General features: G+C 46.5%; 1 protein-coding gene across 1 annotated transcript in view; it reads right to left on the reverse strand.

Moving 5' to 3' along the window:
• LOC129119794 (store-operated calcium entry regulator STIMATE-like) overlaps positions 1-19148 on the reverse strand; it is a 36459-nt gene extending 17311 nt beyond the window's left edge. The window contains exons 1-4 of the mRNA XM_054631983.2: positions 18937-19148; positions 4606-4654; positions 4293-4388; positions 2445-2566 (exon numbers count right to left, since the gene is read on the reverse strand). Coding sequence (XP_054487958.2) covers positions 2445-2566; positions 4293-4388; positions 4606-4654; positions 18937-19045 — 376 coding nt within the window. The 5' untranslated portion in view covers positions 19046-19148. The remainder of the gene's footprint in view (positions 1-2444; positions 2567-4292; positions 4389-4605; positions 4655-18936) is intronic.
• Between the last annotated feature and the right edge of the window lie 3699 nt (positions 19149-22847).

The raw sequence follows: 22847 nt of genomic DNA on the forward strand, positions 1-22847 counted from the left end.
TTGGCTTGGAACAGACATTAAAAATATCATCTAGTTCCAAACCCCCTGCCATGGGAGTTTCTCAGGGTCCCACCCAACCTGGCCTTCAGCACCTCCAGGGGTAGGAGTTTGTTAGCTCTGAGTAGGTGTGAGGCAACCCTCATTCCCCAAAGCCCACCTGTGCCAAGAACACACTTCCCAATCTTTGATCCTGAGGCATCCTGGGAAGGTACAGAACTTTCCAAAATGCAGTTTCCTGTGCTTAGAGGCAAGTTCAGAGAGCAATCAGGAGCTTTTGGGCAGAAGATGGAGGACCATGAGGAAACAGGAGCCTTTGATTCCTCACTAGCTGTAAAACAGGTCATTCCTGGCTGCAATGTGGCCATGAGCTCAGGCACAAGAGAGGCTGAGCTCAGAATGCCTGTTCCTGGCTTTTTGGAAATATGGAAATAATTGATTTTTCTAAACAACTCTGGACAGCTGGATGCTTAAAATAGCAGCACAGATTTAGGTGCTTTCCCTCCCCTTTACTTTACTGTATTCCCCCATTACTGCAGCTCTTGCAGGGGGAGCCAGCCAGGGCTGTGGAGGCAGGAGAAGCAACCAGAGAGCAGCAGGAACTGCTGCAGCCCCCACCAAAGGACAACTGCAGTGCTTTGCATCATCTGCAGGGCTGCTGGAAGGACACAGCTGTGGCAGATTTATTTTTTTTTCCCTTCCAGGTTGATGCAGGAAGATGGGTACTGGCTCCACTGGACAAAACCACAACCCTGCTGTTCTGATGGCTGCAGCAATGGCACTGACTGCTGTTTGCAACATGGGTTTTGTGCTCTCCTGGCTTTCTCCTCTGCAGGACTTATGTTGCTTCCCTCAATTCTCCTGAGGAGCAGAAGTCTGCTACAGCAATTAGCCCAGAAAATGAATCATGTTCCTGGAGCCTGCATCAAACTGTACAAAGTTTACAAGCGTCTTCCCAACTGTTTGGGAAGTTACTTAACACCAGAGATGAGGGCAGGAGTGTTTTCCTTCCCCAGCCCTGCCACAGGATTGCCTTGGATGTGTCACTTGGCTCCCCACCTGTATTTTCCACTGGGGTCACTCTGGCCAGAGACCTGCACCAAAAACTGTACTTGATGGACGAGATACTTAACCCCCAATCCAAGAACCAAATTCAAGCAACACACAAACTTGTTTTTCACTAATGAAAGCAAGATTTTCTCAAAGGACTGAGCTGTTTCTGTGGTCTAAGCCAGCCCTAATGAGGGGCCAGCTACAGCTCAACAGAAGTTCATCCCTGCTCTGCCAAGAGACTTTTCATGGTTTTTGCTTCTGCTCAACTGCAGACGTGGCACACGAAGCTGAAGCTGTGTCTGAGGTGGTTGGGCTTCCAGTCCTTGTTGCTCCAAAGGGGAAAATCTCCAGCTCCTGAACTAAGAATATCTGGATTCTGCTGTCTTATCTATGTTTAGGGATCTATTATAAAGGAGGAGCTAAAAGGGAAAATCCAGAAGGTATTGCCCCCACCCCATGCCTGCTGTCAGGATGCTGAAACTGCTCTGGAGATCAACCTTGAAAGCCCCTCTCAGGTTTGAGGAGGGCCAGCCCTGCCCACATCATCTCATTCCCAGTGTGCAGCTGCTTTTGCTGCCTCACAAAGCCAGGTTCCCTTCACCTCTGCCATGACCCATCTGCACAGCCTGAGGAAATCCACAGGGCACTGGGGTCTCCAAACTGATCCCACCTGGGTCCAAGTTTCACCAGCTCAGATGCCAGACCAGCTACTAAAAACACAAAAAAAACCAGACTAACTTCAGAACAGACTTCAAGATTAACATCTTAATGGCAAGACTGCAATTTTTATGAATAAGATGTGTTTTCTGAAATAGTACTGAATTCATCTGTGCATCAGATGTAATGTAAAATAGGCTGAGCATTAATTTTTCCCTTTCCTACAGCTTCTCCAGCAAGCTGGCTCTGCTCTTTTGGAAGGGAACTGCTACCCTCTAGTGGGGCTGGCTGAGAGCAGCTTTTTGGGAACATTTTCTCCATCTCAAGGCAGGAATTTAAAGAGAAAGAGGCAACACTTCAAAACTCAACTTTTGGGGTCACGCTGTGCCTGGCTGATCCCCATGACAGCTCAAGGCAAATGCAAGAACAACTCCATATTCTGAATGAATATGGTAAAAACCCACATAAGAACCCCAAAAAAACAACCTTACACATCCTAATTTACCACACAGATGTCCTGGGGTATATTCTACACCCAAGGAAACGTTCAGCTCTTCCTCACCACCCTGCTGCATTCCAGTGGTGGTTCCAGCATTTAACTCACCCTCAGGAGCTCCCTGAAGAAGGCAGAACAGCTGCTCCCATTCCAGCCCCAGGCTGCAGCTCCTGCCATTTTTGGTCCCCATTCCCAGGTGGGAGCACACCAGGCCCCTCTGGGCAGAGCAGGTGACACCTACCATACTCCCCAAAGACCAGGTATGTGTATTTCTTGTGCTGAACAATCCAGGAGACAACTTTCACACCCAGCCAGATCAGCAGCATCCCCAGCGTGGCATCCAGGATGAAATTAATAAGGTAGCTAAGAGCAGAGGAAAATTCAAGTTTCAGCTTCTATGTTCTTAAGTATTATTCAAAATCTTTAATTTCATAATGGAAATGAATTTAAAGACCCCAATGTCTTAAATAAGCCTGCTTAACAATCCAAACTCGCTTCCTTTCTCTTTTATTGCATTTTCCTAAGCCTTACCAGCAATTTCTTAGTTTAAAAGCTTGTTCAGAAGAGAAGGGGCAGGCTCCACCAACTCTCTGTCACTGCTCATTTATTCATATAGCAATAAATACTTCTTAAAAGTTACCCCCAGCAAAAGGGAGACTTTCCACTTGCAGCATATTTTTTTCTAATTAAAAAAAAAAAGAAATCTCAAGTTTCAGAGGAAACAGAACCAAACTGTTCCCAGAATTTCACACAAGAAAATGGCAGCTTTTGGGGCACCACAGCTGCTCTACAAACTGGCAGCAAAAGAGGCACAAAGTTCATTTTTCTGAGCAGCTGCAAGAGGCTCCCAAAAGCAGAGACACAGACTGAGAGGGAGGTTTTGGGAGAGGCGATGGGCCCTGGCTCAGCAGCAAGAGCCCCGAGGTCCCAAAACCCTCAAGTTCAGGTCCCACTGCAGATCCAGGAGCTGAACCCATCCCTGCAAGGAGGTTTTGGCCCAATGGGTTTGAGTTCTGCAGCTCTGGATGCTGAAGTGTCCCAGAGGCAGGAGACCTGCAGGGACCTTCTGGGGATGGCAGGGTCCAAGCTCCAATCCAGGGCTTGATATTTTAATGAACTCCAAACAGAAAAAAACCCATAAAAATCACATAGACTAACATGTTTTTGTATGCAGTTTTCCATTATTGCAATATTTTCTGCCAGATTTCTACAGGGTGAAGAAAATGCCAAGCACAAGGCTACAGCAGTGAACATTTCCTTTTCCAGAACTCTGCCTCTGAACCAAGAAATTGCAAACAACAATCTGCTTTTGATATCCACTTTGAAAGCATAACATTAAGTTTTTCTACATCCAAAAACTCAGGCTGGCTTTTTACAGTTTCCAGCTGCTGGAAAACCAGAGCATTCCATAGGGACATGGAGCTCTGGTGGTTTATTCTGGGCAGAGTGTGAGCCTCAAAGCCCAGGGACAGGGCTGGAGGGTTTTAAGCTGCCTGCTTCAGGATGACAAGTCAGGCAGTGCAGGGAAACATAAAATAAAACACACATGAAAAATAAACAACACACCCAAAGGGCACAGCATAGGCATGAGAGGGTTTATTTTAAAACACTGTCTGTTTAAAAAAAAACAACAATACATCATTTGAGAGGTTATGTGCAGCCCCAGCCAAACTTGTGTCTGCTTAAAGAAACATATCAAAGTGCAGAACTTTAATATAAAAAAAGGAGATGGGCCAGAAGGTTTTAAGAAGAATTTTGAAGCCTGAAGGAATTTCTCAAAATGAGATGAGGTTAATGCTGAAACTAAATTTTTATCTGCAAAGTGTGTGAAGTAAAGGTGGGACTTCTACATTTACTTCAGACACAGATAAAAATTTAGTTTCAGCATTTTAAAAAATTTTAGTTTCTGGAGTTTGGTTTAGAAATCCCCCAAACAGGACCAGCAAAGACAACACAGAGCACAAAAAACAAGCTCAGCAGAGTTTATCCCCATGCAGTGCTTCAGATGGATCCATTTCCACTGTTCATGACCCTTCCCAACACAATTCTCCCTTTGACTGATAGGAAGGCAAGTGCCTCGTGTACTTACAGAGAACAAGGGTCCTCCTCAGTGAGATCAGACAGAAAAACATTGGCAAAGTGGATGAAGAGGGCACCTATGGCTTGCTTGGAGGTATCATAAAACCTGCAGGAAAAACCAAGATTTTCTGAAGGAGTCAAGCAGGGAATTTTATTTCTAGGGAACACCAGCTACTTTATGGAGGTTTCCTTGGGAAGCAGCAGCACATTTCATTTAACAATTAAATGTCATGCAGGATACACAGGGGGCTAGAAGATTGTTAGTGTAAGAGAAAAAAAATATTATAAACACATTTTTTTCAAGTTTAAAAAGAAAATCTCACCATATCCTCCAGGGACGCCGCTCTGCCTTTGGCTCCTTAAATCGTTTTACTGCAAAGAGAATCAGAGAGGTTCCATTACCCAGATGAACCCTCCATGGGTGCAGCCTGCACCCACCTGCACTGCAAATGCAGCCCAAAAACCCTGCAGGACTGTGGTGTTTTCTGGGGTTCTTTGTGGCAGGAGGGAATGAATCTGACTCCATGTTCTTAAAAGGCTAATTTATTAATATAATAAATATGTTATTTATTTAATATTAATTAAATAAATATTAATATAATAAATATTCTGTAAAAATTCTTTCTCTATTCTTTACTATAGTTATATTATATTATATTTTAATATATAATATAATATAATATAATATAATATAATATAATATAATATAATATAATATAATATAATATAATATAATATAACATAACATAACATAATATAACATAATATAAATACTAAAGAATAGAGAAAGAATATTTACAGAAGGCTAAAAGATAATAATGAAAATTTGTGACTCCCTCTCTAGAGTCCCACACAGCCTGACCCTGATTGGTCATTAAGTCAAAACAATTCACATGAAACCAATGAAACAATCACCTATGGATAAACAATCTCCAAACCACATTCCAAAGGAGCACAACACAGGAGAAGCAAATGAGATAATATTGTTTTCCTTTTTCTCTGAGGCCTCTCAGCTTCCCAGGAGAAGAACCCTGGGCAAAGAGGATTTTTCAGAAAATATGACAGTGACGCGGGACCCTCAGCATTTGAAAGTTTAAAGCTGAGCAAAGCCAAGGGCAGTGGTAGCATCACTGTCCCTGGAAGTGTCCAGAAGACACAGATGTTGTGTTTAGGGACACAGGTTAGGGGTGAGCTTGGCAGTGCCGGGTTAATGGTCAGATCTGATGGTCCTGGATGGCTTTTCCAGCCACAATGATTCCATGATTCTGTTCTCTGGCCTGGAACAAACCAATCAGAGGGGTCACTGTCATATTTTCAGAAAAATCCTTTTGCCAGGATTTCTTCTCCTGGGAAACTGAGAAGCCTCAGAGAAAAGGGAAAACAATTCTTATCTCATTTGCTTCTCCTGTGTTGTGCTCATGTGGAATGTGTTTGGATTGTTTCATTGGTTTCATGTGAATTGTTTTGACTCTTTGGCAAATCAGTGCCAAGCTGTATTGAGACTCTGGAAAGAATCACAAGTTTTAATTATTATCTTTTTAGCCTTTCTGTATTCTTTAGTACAGTTTAGTATAGCATTCATTACTATAATATAGTATCATAAAATAATAAATGAGCCTTCTGAGAGCATGGAGTCAGATTCATCACTCCTTCCTGGCACGAGGATCCCCACAAATACAATACCCCCAAAGGGCAGCCTGGGCTCCTTCCCCTGGGAAATGTCTTCCTGACCCAGCATGGAAGGATGCAGGGACTTCCCTGACAGGAGCCTTGACATTTCACAAGTGCAGCTTTGTCCTGCTTTTACTGGCAAGGTGACAGGGCAACAGATGAAAAGACAAGGACAATGAGGAAATTTTTACAACTAGAAGAAGAGATATTTAGGTGGGAAACGGGGGAGAAATTCTTTACTGTGAGGATGAGGAGGCACTGGAACAGGGTGCCCGAGAAGCTGTGGCTGCTCCACCTCTGGAAGTGTCCAAGGCCAGGTTGGACAGAGCTTGGAGCAACCTGGGACAAAGGGAGGTGTCCCTGCCCATGGCAGGGGGTGGAACAAGATAGTCTGTAAGGTCCCTTCCAGCCCAAACCATTCTCCAATCCTGTGATCTCCCCTAATCCCAGGATTTAGTCAGGCACATGCAGGGATTTGGTGCCAGTCTCAAATCCACAGAAAACCAGCACTGCTACAACCTGACCCATTATTGCCAGTGATGAGTAACAAAGCACCAGTCAAGTCACACCAGACCCTGCTGCAGCAGCTTGTCCTACTCCTGTCCAGAAAAAATCCTTGAGTTTCCCTCATCCAGCTGAATCCCACCATGAGGTATTCCTGCAGCAATGACTGCCATCAGCTCAGACAAGATCCAGCATCACTGGTGCCCTTCAAAAGCCAATTTTCATTTCACCTACCCACAAGCATCAGAGCCATGGACCAACCAAGGGGCCAGAATTGTCTAAAGCAGCCCTCAGCTCATGGGGGCAAAGAGCACAGTGCTGAAAAAAAGCTTTTGGAGGGGTCTTCAGGCCAGCCAGCTGACCACTAGCCCAACCACAGCAGCACCAGGGGTGATTTTCATTATTTTCCTAATGAGAAGTGACATGTTATGTATCCACAGCCACTCAGGCTAGAAACACAGTAATTCAGTGTGATAAGATGACAAGTAAGAGGTAAGAAGTTAATGGTGTGGTGCCTTGTTGAACACAGCTTGTCATGCCTCATTAGATTTAAGAGAGTTATCTGAGACTGTGTAATTATCAGAGACAGTAAAACTGTTGTATTAAAGATAAAAGCTGGTATTATAGAGAAATAATTAACTGCTTAATAGGGCATTTACTGTGCAGAGCTGCAGCAGGCAGGCTCCAAATTAAACCAGAAATCCAGCCAAGATTACCAGAGCTTAGACAGGGAGCAGAGTTGTTTGGTAGCTGTGGCCCGGGGTTAGGGGGGATGTTAAATCCACAGGAGCAGCACCACATCTCTGAAGACTCCAGGAGATGATGGAGCCCTCCATGAAGCAGCACTTTGTGCTCAGTGAGCACAGCAGGGCTCTGGAGAATGAGCAGCAACAGCAAAGCTTCCCTCCCCTCTTCCAAACGCTGCAGAGAGCCAAGCCATGGCATGCACAGGCACAGGCTCAACTGGATCAAGCTGCAGAAAGGCTAAAATCTCCTCTGTTCTTCTCAAAATGTGTTTCAAATCACTCAGTTTTCCACCAGCTGTAGGGGGGTTTGCTACCCTGGCTCAGACAGACCAGTCCATCCTTAATATTTACTTTAAGGGAAGTTATGCATACATCAAGGACAAAAAAAAATAAGTGATATTTGAGTTCTAGCACCTATGACCAAATGAAACTCCATAAAAACACCTGAAACAAATTAAAAATGCAGTTTACTGCACACAGAGTTGCACAAAATGGAAGAGAACCCAAATTCAATTAGATTGACAATGAGACTGGAATGCAGCTGCTCTAGATCAGAAAGCATCAGGAATTTGTGTCCCAAAACCACAGTACTGAATATTTTAATGCTGCTTCCCTTCTCAGCTGTGTCCATGTGCAAGGAAGCAATGTTATTGCACATCTTGGGAAGAAATTCTTCCCTGTGAGGGTGGTGAGGCCCTGGCACAGGGTGCCCAGAGCAGCTGTGGCTGCCCCTGGATCCCTGGAAGTGTCCAAGGCCAGGCTGGACAGGGCTTGGAGCAGCCTGGGATAGTGGAAGGTGTCCCTGCCCATGGCAGGGGTGGCACTGGATCCACCATTGGATCCAAACTGTGCTCACCATTCTGTGACTGAGTGTAGGAGGATAGAATATAAGAAAATAAAGGTAGTACAGAAAGTAATCTTACCCCTAAGGAGTTGCAGCTGGGCTAATTATTAAAGATTAGGAGCAGGCCTGACTTTTAACAGGCCACAGCTGTAGCCAATGAGAAAAAAAGTGCTATAAAAGAGTGGATTGGGTGGTTGAAGGGGAATTGGAGTCAGTTGGCTGCTGTGAGAAGAAGAAAGAGTTAGTGCTTGGAGGAGCTGCCTATGAGAAACATCAAGGAGGTGTGGAACTCTTGCACTAAGGAGACAAGAATATGAACCCTTTGCAATATAATGATAACAACTGAGGTTCTATAGGAGCCAGGAGAAGGGGAGCCAGGTCTGTCCCATTAAACATAAGCAGAGCACCACTGGGATGGTGCCTGCCTTCTGCAGGCTCTGCCCTGCCTGGCTCCAGCTGCTGCAGACAAAAAGCTGTGAGGCTGAAGCAGAAGGGAAGGAAGATGAGGGACAATCTGAGAGGTCCCCTGACCACAGCAGAGAGAGGGGAGGGCAGGAAATAAAATGCTTCCCAGCCCTTCCTCTTCAGGTAAGGACAATAAAGATCAAACATGCTTGAAATCCCCTCAGAGCCACCAGGCTGGGTGGAAGCTGACAACTGAATGAGAACCTGTGAAAAGTTAAAAGGAAAAAAAACAGTATTTGTTGGAGTCTTTCAATCTAGATCTGGAAATAGTCAGAAAGCTAAAAGATAAAAGCACAATGACAGCTGCCCTCACTCTTTTTCCAGTATAATACAGAGGTTAATATTCATTATGTTGTTTGTTCTCTTGATGCAATAGAAAGGGGACAGACAGCTTTGCCTGCCTTACACCAAGACAAGGGCTGTGAAGTTACCAGAGCTTGTCACAGTCAATGTCCCACAGCCTACTTCTGCTTTTGAACAAATTCTCTGATTCTAATAATTAAGACAAGGACAGTAGCAACAACAGCCCTATGCCCTTGTGCTGTTCCTCACCCCTGCTGGAACATCCTCCCTGCATCCCCCATTGACCCCACACTGCAGTCAGGCAGATCTGCTGCAGATTTGTGCACCAGCACAGGTAAAAAAAACCCCTAATTTAATCAGAATTAGCTGCAGCATCAACCAGCTGCTGATCAGCAAAACAGGCTACCAAGTCAGGTTTCTGTGGGGGTCCCAGTTGTGGGTTTCTCTGGGTCTGGATTGAAGGCACTTGAGATGGCAGTTCATGTTCAGGATCAGCTGTTTATTATTTCTTATCAGTAAAACAGTCTCACTACTGTGAGTTCTGCAGCTTTTCATTAGAAGGCACAAAATGGCCAACAATCTCTTGGTACAAGGGCTTTTAAGGCTAAACTATCCAATTAAGAACTGACACCTGGATTATTTTCCCTTTTAACCCAATAACTGATCCCAAAGAGCCTCCAATGGGGACTTTCCTGCCCAATTACAAAATGCCACCCAAACCCATGAAGAAGAAGGAAGAAGCATGAAGAAGAAACCCAGGATGACACCCTGTGCCCTCCATCTTGCTTCCATCCACAACAGACTAAAAATCCCAAAACCTAAATTTCTCACCAAGTGATACACCTGCACTGCTCTCCATAATCTATTTCACACTTTTGTGGATTCCAGTCCATCTTGAAGTCTGGGAAACTTTCTCCATGAATGAGGGCCAAAGTCAGTGCTGCCCTGGGGGTCAGGGCACCCCAGAGCAGACACAGAAATATTCCCAGTGCCATGGGTTTCCACAGGTTTCCATGAAATTATAGGGGGAAACTTATCTCCCTGGGATATGGTTAGACATGCTTGGCTGAGAGCCAGACCACCTCCCTGACAAATCTTACTGCAACCAACCACAGGAGTGTGAAGCTGAGGTTTGGGAGGGAGGTGTTGACTCAACAGACAGAACTTTTGGGATTTGATTTACAGGGATCCAAGCCTGACCCCACTGAGCTCAGCAGCAGGCCTGGGGGGGATGGATACTGAAGATGAACCTGATATAAAAGCACTTTTAGATGCATTAATACACCTAAATTGTGAAAGGTCCATCAAAAATAAAGTCTGAAATACCCCAAGCTGGTGATACTGCTACTTGCTTTTAAGAGGGGACTAAACTGACTGCCACAAACCCCACATCCAGGGCCACATCCCACTAGCAAGAGGGTTAGGACTTCATTTCTGGCCTGTGCCAAAAAGGACTCGGAGCTACTGTACCAGGGAGGAAACAGAAGCTCTTCCCCTGCCCAACCCCTGTGTTATTTTCAGCAGTACAGTCTCCAATAACACATCTCAACCTATTTTGCAGGACACACCCTTTCCCAGGCTCTTTCCAAGCCCCAGGCAGGAAAGAAGCCAACATTCAGGATACAGAGCCAAAACCCTGGGGTCTGCACTATTCTTAGCCTGAGCAGCCACTCAGACAGCTCGACCCCAGACACAATGGGAGGAAGCAGCAGCAGCCACTGTTTGCAGAGAGCAGCCAGAAAAGTGTGAAATTATATCCCCCATCAGTTCAGGGAGTAGCCAAAGTCCTGGTTTTCCTCCTCAGAACAGCTGTCAGTGGTTTGAGGGCACGGACTGCTGCTGGCTTCCATCCTCAGGTCTGCACTGGGTGTATTCTGCATTCCCTCCCAAAGAGCCTGGTACCAGTGTGAGGAGAATGAGAGCACCTCCAGCAACAGTGGCAGAGGAAGGAACAGAAACTGAGACTGTGCTCATGGAATCACTGGATGGTTTGATGGGAAGGGTCTTTAAAGACATCTTGTTCCAATTCCCTGCCATGGGCAGGGACCCCTTTCACAAAACCAGGCTGGCTCAGGAGCCTCAGCTGGAACACTCATCCTTCTGGAGACTCCAACTGCCCCAAATAAAGGCCACAGAGGATCCTGCCATGGTTCTCAGCCTTAAGCTCTACCCTTTGTGTCTTATTTTTGCACAGATTTTTAAAGCTGTTATTTTAGCCAAGCGCCAGGTGGTCACCAAGCAAAGCTGTGAGACAACAACCATCAGCTTTGCACATTGAGAACAGAACATATTATTTACTGACACAGCAGGTCCTACAGGACACCTGGACTGAGGCTGGGCTCCAACTCAATGCAGAGCATCCTGGGGAGGCAGTTGTGACTCCCCATATAATGCATTGCAAGCCAGTCCCTTGAAAAATGGAGTTTAGACAAGGAAGGATAAAAGTAAGGCAATAAAATCCAAGATCACTAAGAGAAGACCACCTGAAGGATGAAGTGATGCACAAGCAGTTATTATAGACTCACAGATGGTTTGGGTTGGAAGGGACCTTAACCATCATCTTCTTTCTACTCCCTTTTAGCATTAAAGACAGCATTTTATCCCAACTCAACTTTTAACATTAAAGTCTCTCTGCCATACAGTTTTCTTACAAATGCTGTTTAAAAAAACAAGCTGTAAATTTAAGAGACTCCTTAAAGCTTTGCATGCTCCACCTCATAATTATAAAATACTAATTTCCCTGTACAGATTTTTGTCTCATTAAGTCACCCATAACATCAACTCCTCACCACACGTGGCAGAACCAACTCAGAAAGGTGCAGGGTGAAGGATCACAGGTAACTTCTCATGGAGCTCTACTCTGCCAGCTCATTTTCCATCTTCCCCAATGCCTTTGTTCTCTCAGAAACCAGGAGTTTCCAGAGACATAAACTTTAAGGAATTTAGAGATTTTAGAGGAGCTAAGATTTTAGTTAAACTTTTTTGGAGTTAATTAAAATAAATGGGTAGGCTGTGATGAAGTTAAGAGTTAGTAGTTTTAATACGAATAACTGATTACTTGTCAACACAATGTTTGGTTAGCTGGATTTATAATGAAGAATATAGAAACTGATAAATAGCTTTTAGGAACATAAGACAATTGTAGGCCTCCTGTGTTCTGAAACAATTGAAGATGGGGAATGGGAATCCTACCAAGGGTTCATTTGTCATATTTGCACTGAAAAGGTAGAAAGGTCAGAAAGAGGAAGACTTCATTTACTTCCTCATTTTGGGAGCCCTCCCCATAAAAGGGACCACGGACCCATTTCAAGGAACAAATGCTTAATAGCTTTTGAACTAATTACCACATGGAGCAGGGAATGGGATGTACCAAAGATGTGAATCTGTATTTGTATTTTGGGTATTCAATACTTGTATTGATAAAAGGACTCTGGAATCACCTGTAAATTGTGGTGTGTATTTGGGAGCTATCCCACAATAAACATACACTTTCTAGCTCTAAACTGTTAGAGAGTTTTTGGATACAGGTACTAGATCAATATCCATATTGGGAATGGGATGTACCAAAGTTATGAAAATGTATTGGTATTTTGGGTATTCAATAACTGTATACATAAAAGGACTCTGTGATCACCTGTAGCAATAAACACACACTTTCCAACTCTAAACTGTTAGAGAGTTTTTGTCCATCACACTTGGATATTGGTACTAGATCAATACCCATAATTTTTTTAATAAATCATTCCCAGTCCCTGCTCAGCTCGGCCGCTCGAGGGGCGACGGCCGAGGAGAGGTCAGAGCAACCAACAGCTGCAATTCTAAAGCTTTGTGGAAAGCTGTGTGCAGCTTAATGAAGCACACTGAGTGCTGCACAGACCTTCCAGCCCACAAAGTGCAACACATGTTCTCCAGCTCATCCAGTTTTCAGATGTACTGAAGCAGAAGAGAAACGTGCTGAGAGCCCTGCCATGTGCAGCTTAACCCACAAACCTACATGTAAATCAGCAAGGACCCAAGCTTCACACTGCCAGACACGGTTAACCTCTGTGGCTTTGTTTTTCTCCAGAGGGAAAAGCATTTACAGGGGTGAAGTTGGAATTTGCATGCTCTTGTGTGTGAACAATTAAAAGCACACACAGTTACGCACTCGTGTGACTGCAAGCAAAGGCAGCAGAGCCTGCCTTGGGCAGGGGAAGCCTGCAGTGGGGTTTTGTGTCTTGGGCAGATCTGTTTCAGAACAGAATGGAAGTCTGGACAGATCAAGTGCTCTAGCATTTACTTCTTCTTTTTCTTGGCAGGAACTCGCACTTTCACCCACCCTTATGAGGTATTTTCAGTATAAAGTCAAAACACAAACCAGAAAGCACTTGGGATACTTTTGAAGCCCTGAGACAGCACTTCACTTCAAACCATGTACAGCAACTGACAACAAACTATATACAACAAACTATGTACAAATGCCATATCTACAACAAACTATATACAACAAACTATGTACAAATACCATATGGACAACAAACTATATACAACCAACCATGGACAAATATCATATGTACAACAAACCATGGACAAATACCATATGTACAACAAACCATATGTACAACAAACTATGTACAAATACCATATCTACAACAAACTATATACAAACTATGTACAAATACCATATCTACAACAAACTATATACAACAAACTATGTACAAATACCATATGTACAGCAAACTATATACAACAAACTATGTACAAATACCATATCTACAACAAACCATGGACAACAAACCATATGTACAACAAAGCATATGTACAAATACCATATCTACAACAAACTATGTACAAATACCATATGTACAACAAACTGTGTACAACAAACTCTGTACCAGCCTGAACTGAGCACTGGGGCAGAATCACAGTGTGGTTTGAGTTGGAAGGGTCCTTTGATGGTCACCTCATTCAAATCCCCTGCCATGGACAGGGACACCTTCCACTACACCCAGAGACCCATCCAACCTGACCTTAAATGTTTCCAGGGATAGGGCATCCATCATTCTGCTGGGCAACCTGTTACAGTGCTTCAGCATTCTCATTGTAAAAAAATTCCTCTTGTATTTAGTCTAAATATATCTTCTTTCAGTTTAAAACCAATGCCCCTTTCCCTATCACTACAGGGCCCAGTAAAAAGTCACAAAAGTTGGGTTAAGTTTGATTTATCTGGTGGAGATGAATGCAACAGCTTCCATGAGTCCCTCTTGAAGTTCAGACACTTCTCAACACGAGGATGCTCTCTCCCATTTCACCATCCAGGACAAAATCAACGTTGAAAGCTCAGCTGGAAAATCCACAGGGATCAGGAAAACACAGGCCACAGATCAAGGGGATCCTTCTGATGTTCTTTGACAACTGTTTTCTACCACAGAGACACTACTTCTTTTAAAGGAAGTCTGGTAAATTCCTATTCTGTGGCTCTGCCTCTGGACAAGCTACTTGGACCAGGGTCTAGAACACCATCCCAGGTGCTCACAGAGCATCTCCAGCTCCAATTCCTGCCTGGGGCTCAGCACCAGGGTCCCTAATGCAAACTGGGCCTTCTTAAGACTAAGCTCAAGGCAAGATGTGCTGGAAGAGCATGTCCAGCAGTGACATGCAAGAGGAGAGAGGGACACTGCTGTAACACGAGGCAGGATCAAGACATTTTCAGAAGTAAAGCTGAAAACCAGATTTCCCACAGGGCTGTGGGAGCTCAGTCCAGTCCAGCACTCCTTGCCTGGCAGTAGGAGTGTTTTCCAAGAGCAACATCTATTTTCATACCAACATCACAAGTGCTACTACACCTCATCCAGCAGCTCAGAGGGCTGCCAAGCCAGTTTCAGAAAAAGCTGGAAGAAAAACAAAGGTTCATGCATTTTCTCAATGCTGTTTGTGGTAGAGTAGAAAATGAGGATACCAGCTCCAGGGAAAAGTTTTTTCCATTCACAATGGAGACAAAAATTCTTGAGCTCCTCAAATCCTGCACTCTAGTTAATTCACAAAGAAGGCTATGGATGTAATTTGTAGAAAAGATCTTCCCTCATTTCAAAGAGTTTTGTTGTCCCCTGTGCAAACCTGGACAACTTTTGCTAGTCTAGAGCCCTGTAATATATGGTAGGGATAATTCATGCTATTAATGTATGGTATAAAATATGGAAATCCAAACCATGTCTTTTGACCCCCTGGCCAGAAGCAGCTGTCGATTTAGATTCAACTAGCTCCCAGACACAAGTTATGACACAAGTTAAGATAAGATTGATGCCTTGGCATAAGAATAGAAGCTTCCAGGGTGATGATCACCGGTTTCTCTCCTCGGGAGCCACCCAAGAGCAATTATCACCTTGCTGATTGCATCTGTCAAGATAGCCAGTGAGCCACCCGACACACCTGAACACCTGGCTCCTCCTCCGATGCCATTGACGCCAATGGCACACCTGGACTCAGCCTCTGTCCAGCTCTGCACATGGAAACAGCAGCGATGCACGTGAAGAGACACAAAGGAAACTTGGTCATCTTTGCCTCGGGCAGAATAAACTGTATAAAACCTCACTGCAAGAAGCAGCATTTGTGAACCACCCATGTGTGACCCGAGGGGGACACTCTGACACTCGGGAGGTCAGATCCGTGTTCATTCACCCGGCACTGATCCCGGGCTCGACGCTGTCTCCTTGGCTGTGGTGGTTTCGAAGCCCGAACTTCGGTCTCGCAGACAAATTAATGAATCTTTGCTAAGTTTTTGATAATTTTGGCTCACGATTTGATCATTTATAACAACCCCTTCCTCAAAAAAAAAGAATAGAATGAATAGCCCCAGCTGCAGGGGCTCACCCAGTCCTTACAGCTGAGGTAACTGCAAGGAGCTTTCCCCACCCAGCTGAGTGATGCTCAAGGAAAAGCATTGCAAAGCGCTTCAGATGGGATTGCACAATGATCCCCACTCCTCAGGGCCATGACCTCCCCAGGGGAGGTTCTTGCACAGGAATACAGATTGCCACACACACACAGCTGCTGGGCTCCTCTGCCTCTGCCTTCAAGTGTTTGTGATCATTCTAGGACTGTCCTTACAGGCAAAGGCCAAAGAGCCTCCACAGCCACCCCAGGCAGGTGGAAAGGGTGACACCCCTTTGCCATTTGACTCCCAAATGGGGCAAAGCTGCAACCAGAGCAAGCTCTGGTCATACTGGGATTAGGTTTGAATACAGCCTTGAAGACCTTGCTGGAAAAGCAAGAGAGTGTTTGTAGGCTAAAATGAACTGTTAGCACTATTGCTCATGGGAGTTGACAGAACAATAAAACCCCACTAAACAGCTGTCCTGACTCCCTGCCAAGGCTGGGCATCATTTACTTCTGGGTCCTGTTTTCACCACTCAAAGAATCCATTTCACAGAATCCACAGCAATGGGGAGCAACCACCCCACTCAATCATTCAAAACTAATTTCCTCCTCCATTAGGTTTTCCTACCAGGTTGGCAGAAGAGAATCTTTCCACAGCCCCAAAAAAACACAAATTCAAGGACACGAATTGCTCTGATAAAAACAAATTTATCCTCCCTGCAATGGCCATGCTTGGGATCCACATTCTGGAGGGGATACTCTGAGCACATCCATGCAGATACACCTGCAAAACTTTGCAGAATGCCAAATGTTATTGTTAGTCTGAGTTTCTCTGCATGTTTTCAAGAGCTCTGAACAGTTTCTCCACAATCTGGAAATTTTTTCCATGCATATCCAGGTGTTCCTATAGCTGAGCTGGTACTTTAAAGTAGAAGGAATAGAAAGGCATTGGTTTGAGTTTGGACAGGAATTCTGTTCCATGGTTTTGGGTCAGAAGGGACCTTAAAGATCACCAAGTTTCACCTCCCTGCCATGGACAGGGACACCTTCCATTATCTGAGGTTGCTCCAAGCCCCATCCAACCTGGCCTTGGACACTTCCAGGGATCCAGGGACAGCCACAGCTTCCCTGAGCACCCTGTTCCAGGGCCTCACCACCCTCTTGGTCCTTGTTTCCACTTATTAACCCATGGCCTGCAACATTCTGGAGAAGAAGAAATCACAGTAATAAAACCAACAGAAACACTGAAGGAAAGAAGAAAGTACTGAAGGAAAGAACTATCAAAGGGCTGACTCCAACAACAGCAACGCCCTAAATCCTACATGATGTCATGAGTCATCCTAAACTAGGATCTACATGATGTCATTTAGTCATCCTAAACTCTACATGAGTCACCCAGCTGGGACTGCCTGGCTGGGTGAAATGAAGGTGCAACCAAAATTCCCAGGAAGTTTTTTGTCTCAGCTCCAGAAGCTTCCACGCCTCCCAGGCACTGGAGCCTTCTCCTTGCCAGCTGAACGTGCCACAGAAACAACCCAAAAGCTGAAGGTTGATGCCCAAAACAAAACTGTTGGTGAGCCCACAACCGCCGTGGGTTAGGAGTCAGCACACACAGCCCCCTCCAGCAGATCCAAGGGAGCCTCCAGCTGGAAGTGTGAGCCTGGGGCACAGGTAAGGACCAGCTGGGGTGGGTCAGGGACCACCAGCCCAGCTGCAGCCACGGAGGGGCTGTGGTTGGGATCCCAGGGCTGTAAACACATCTGCCCTCGGGGTCCCAGGCAGCAGTTCCTCCTCAGCTGAGGCACAACAAAACCACACAGGATCAGCTTTCAGTTTCTCTCCATTAACCAAGAGGCTGTTAATGTTCACAGAAATATTAGCCCCTGCACCAGCGTTTAGCCCAGAGCTGCTGATTTTCTGGCAGGGGTTATGCAGCCTCATCCCCAGAGGTATTCCAACATGATTTACCCAAGTCCTTGATTTTATGGGACACCCCATGGCGTTTATGGGAGAATTTTTAACCCACATGCACACATCACTAGGGGGAACAGGAACAGAAAACGAAATTACCACTATTCTTACTGAAAATATTTGGTGAAACACAAGCAGCGGCATGTTGCAACTGGGCTGCTCCAGCTGGAAGAAGGTATCAGTTATCCCTGGAAGAACTTGTTGCAATTTTCTCTGGCAGCTCGGCGTTAACCGCAGCGCTGGAGCCTTTGAAAGCGGTTTCCAAAAGGCAGAGGGGGCAAGAGAACCTCAAAATCTGCAGCTACTTAGCCAGAAAACTTGGAAGTTTCGGTTCACTGTCACCACAGGCTTTCAAACAAGGAAAACAGATCGGGTTCTGGCATGTTGATTCAACTTGTGCTAAACCACTTAACCCTGAAGAGCAGCAACACACACACATCGCTCTGAGCAAGACGCAGCTGCGGCACAGAGCAACAGTGAATTTTCACGGCTCCTTCAGCCTCAGCGTTCCGCACCTTTTCACAGGACCGCAGGATCACCGAGGCTGGGAAAGAATTCTAAAATCATCAAGTGCAATCATTAACCCAGCACTGCCAAGTGCTCTACCAAACCACATCCACACGTATTTTAAATATCTCCTGGGACGGAGGCTCCAGCACTGCCCTGGGCAGCCGGTTCCAATGCCTTCCCCTTCCGGGGAAGAAGCTTTTTCCCAAATACCCACTCTGAACTTTCTACAGCGTAACTTGGGGCCGTTCTCTCTGGCTCTGCAAATCACACCCCGGGTGATTTTTCTCACTCCTCAGCTGATTTCTCCCACTACCAGCCCTTCCCAGTAACCAGAAAAACACGTTCTCTCTCTGTAACCTCCTTCCCCAGCCGCTCAAGCCCTAAAACTTGAGCGAAAATTCAACAAAAACAGTATAACAGAGCAATGCAATCCCCCCGAGCACGCAGCGCCGTGTCGGACACCCGCCCCGTTTTTATCAGCTCCTCCCCGGCCACTCGCGGGGTCACACCAAGAGCTTTTTTTTACCCCTCATTAAAATTTTCTAAGCGACTGAGCAATGGCTCACACAAGCGAGGCCAATTTTAAGAGATTACAGCCTCGCTTTCCGCGGAGCTTCATTACCATCAGATTAGGGAGTTTGGAAGAAGGAGCATCTGGCGCTGCTCCTGCTGCTGGGGAACATCCCCAGCGCGTCCCTTCCTCCCCAACCCAAACTTGGTGCTTTTTAAGAGAACGGGCACCCACCCCATCCCACCGAGGTGTCCCTGGTCCCCCCGCTACTCACGCATGAGGGTGCTGAAGGCGCAGAGAGCCAGCAGCGCCTGCAGCAGCACCCCGAAGCGCCCCAGCAGCGCTCCGCTGCCGCAGCCGTGCGCCGGCCGGGGGGCGGCCATGGGGATGCCGTGGGACGGGAAAGTGCGGAGAGGTGCGGGAGAGCCCGGGACGAAGCGGGAACGGGGGTGGGAATGGGGATGGGACAGCCCCGACCCGCACAAAGGCGGCCCCGAGCCGCCGCTCCCGCCCCACGGCCCGCCCCGCCGGCAGCAGCGCCCGGGGCGGGGCGGGAGGGGAGGGACGGAGGAGGGCATGGAGATGGGGACAGGGAAAAGGGACATGGGTGGGGATGGGGACAGGGACCGGGAAAAGGGACATGGATGGGGATGGAGATGGGGAGAGGGACAGGGAAAAGGGACATGGATGGGGATGGAGATGGGGAGAGGGAAAAGGGACATGGATGGGGATGGAAATGGAAATGGGGAGAGGGGCTGGGAAAAGGGACACAGATGGGGATGGAGATGGAAATGGGGAGAGGGAGAGGGAAAAGGGACATGGATGGGGATGGAAATGGAAATGGGGAGAGGGACAGGGGAAAGGGACATGGATGGGGATGGGGAGAGGGACAGGGAAAAGGGACATGGATGGAGATGGGGAGAGGGACCGAGAAAAGGGACATGGATGGAGATGGGGAGAGGGACCAGGAAAAGGGACATGGATGGGCATGGAGATGGGGATGTGGGAGAAGTTGGAGATGAGGATACAAAGGGGACAGAGACACAGAGGGATGAAGATGGAGCCGGGGATGGGGACAGAGGCGGAGATTGGGATGAGGAAGAAGTCGGAGATGAGGATACAAAGGGGACAGAGATTGAGATGGAGACAGACAGAGATGGGAATGAGGACAAGAATGGAAATGGAATTAAGGACAAGGATGAGGATCAGGGGACAAGGATGGGGACAGAGGCAGAGGTTGGGATGTAGAAGAAGTTGGAGATGAGGATACAAAGGGAACAGAGACAGAGGGATGGGGATGAAGATGGAGTTGGGGATGGGCATGAGGATCAGGACAGGGATGGGGAAGGGGGCAGAGGTGGAGATTGGGATATGGAAGAAGTTGGAGATTAGGATACAAAGGGGACAGAGATAATGATGGAGACAGACAGAGATGGGAATGGGGATGAGAGTGGAAATGGAGTTGAGTTAGAGACAGGGATGAGGATCAGGACAGGGATGGGGAAGGGGACAAGGATGGGGACAGAGGTAGAGATTGGGATGTGGAAGAAGTTGGAGATGAGGATACAAAAGGGACAGAGAGACAGACACAGAGGGATGGGGATGAAGATGGAGACAGGGATGGGAATGGAGCTGTGTTGGGGATGGGAATGAGGATCAGGATAGGGATGGGGAAGGGTACAAGGATGGGGACAGAGGAGGATATTGGGATGTGGAAGAAGTTGGAGATGAGGATACAAAGGGGATGGAGAGATAAAAATGGAGACAGACAGAGATGGAGATGAAGGGGAATGAGGACAAGAATGGAAATGGAGTTGAGTTGGGGATGGGGACAGGGACAAAGATGGGACCAAGACAGAGATGAGGATGTGGAAGGGGTTGGAGATGGGGATACAGTGGACACAGACATTGAGACAGAGGCAGCCATGGGAATGGGTATGGAGATGGGGACAGGGATGGAAATGGGAACAGAGATGGGGATGAGTGTGGTGATAGGGAAGGGGATAAGGATGGGGATGGGGAAGAGGTTGGAGATGGGGATGCAATGGGAACAGGCAGACAGAGAGAGGCATGGAGTTGAGGATGGAAATTAAGATGGAAGGGTGGATGTGGAAGGGGTGGGAGGCAGGGATGCAATGGGGATGAAGATGGAAATGGGTGAGACAGAGATGGAGATGACAATGTGGATGTAGATGAGGTTGGACATGGAATGAGGATTGGGATAGGGAAGGAGATGGAGATGAAGAGGGAAATCAGGATGGAGATGCAGGCAGAGACACTGATGAGGAAAGGAGTTATGGATGTGGGTGAGGACAGAGACAGAGGTGGGGAGGATGATGGAGATGAGGATGTGAGGCCCTGGAGTGAATGGCGGTGCTGGAAATTGTGCTGAGGTTTGGAGAGCTGGGATGGGGAGTCCTGGTGGGACAGGGGTGCTGGGCTGGGGAGTGTGGTTGGGATCCTGTTGGGATTTGAGATGCTGGACTGAGGGAGTCCCAGAAGTGTTTCAGGTGGCAGGATGTGCAGGTCCAGCAGGATTTGGGTTGCCCTGGATGCAGAGATCCTCGCAAAGTCTGGGATGCTTGGCTGGGGAGGATTGGTAGGGATCCTGGCCAAGATTGGGGTGTCAGGTTGGGGGGTTCCAGCAGGGATGGGGGTGCTGGGTTTGGGAGGTCACAGCAGGGTTTGGGGCACCAGGCTGGAGAGGATCCCAGCAGAGTTTAGAGTGCTGGGCTGGGGATAGTCCTGGGTCTTTTGATAGGGTTGTGGTCTCAAACTTCAGCCTCAAATCTCTTTTTTTGTTTTTTTTTTTGCTCCTCTGCGTAACACTGCTGCCACCCCCCTCTACAGCTTCCTCCCCACAGGGCAGGTTTCATTTTCTCTCTCTTTTCAATACCCTTGAGGCCATCTTCAGGGAGCACTGGGGTCACATGGTGAAATTTCCCTCCCTGATTTTGCAGGGTAGGAGCCTGTGTTCAGTTACAAAACCAGAGAGGCTGCGAATCTTATCCTGTCATATGACTCTGAGGGATGGCCTTAGAAACAGCAGTAAATGTTATGAGAAAAGAAAATCATGGGAGCTGGCCTGCTTCCCAAATAGGTCCAGTTTACAGCACAGGAGGGAATTGTGTTGTTCCTGGGCTTGGGAATCCCCTGTTCTGGGGAGGTCATTAGTGCCAGGCAGTTTAGGCTGGAGCCTTGTCCTTCCACAACTCAGTCAGCACATCACTGAAATAAGAAATATAGTCCCTCCTCTCTTTTATTTTATTTTTTTTTTATTTTTCCAAGGGTGAATTGAATCTTGGGTTAATTGCTGTTCACTTAGCTCACTGACTTTAATCATGGTTTAATCACAACTTCAGCCAGGAAGGTGGAAGTTTCATCTCACTAACTCATTTTCAGCTGATTTAGTATGTGCAATTGTTAGTTTCATAAAAAGGTTCATTCCCCTGAGCTGGTAAATCTGATTGTGTTTTGCACTCAGTTGCCTTTATATTAAATTCTAAATCAAATATTAAAGTTGATGCTTTTATATAAGCCAGTTGAACACACGGTATGGGGAAGCATCTATTAAGCAAGTACACACTTTAACAGAGATTTCTTCAGGCTCTTAACTTTTTTTTTTTTTGCATTTTCCCAGATTTCCTAGGTTGCTGCTATCAAGACATTTTCAAGAATTGCTGGATGGTAATTTCTCCCCTGGGAGGTGCCTTGGACTCTGCTTGCCCAGGTACAGCACAGCAAGTGGAGAAAACAAAGGGGGAAAAAAAAGACATTTAACCAAGATGAGTATTTCTTAAACAAAATTTCATTTCCTGTGAATAACCTGCAAATTATCTGTGATGTATCAGGGTCTTGCCCAAGGGGACAATTTGTTTAAAAGCTCCCTCAGTGCTGCCTCCTCCCCTTTCTCCAAGCCCAATCAGTGGTGATTTCTCCCAGCTGCTTTATCAGCAGGACAGAGTTATCCGAGCCCTTATTCCCAGGTGCTGATGGTTTTCCAAGAGAGCAGGGTGCCTCCCATGTGTGAGAGCACTCAGGCTGCAGGAGGGCAGTAAACAGAGAGCCTTGATTCCCCCTCCTTGCAGGAAAGGGCAGATATCCTTCAGTGGCTCTGGGTGCTGCCCATTCCTCCGTGAAAACACAGCTTTGCTTTATCAAAAGCACCGTTTGCACTTCAAAATA

The sequence above is a fragment of the Agelaius phoeniceus genome, chromosome 5 (assembly GCF_051311805.1).
Source record: "Agelaius phoeniceus isolate bAgePho1 chromosome 5, bAgePho1.hap1, whole genome shotgun sequence".
Classification (NCBI taxonomy): Eukaryota; Metazoa; Chordata; class Aves; order Passeriformes; family Icteridae; genus Agelaius; species Agelaius phoeniceus.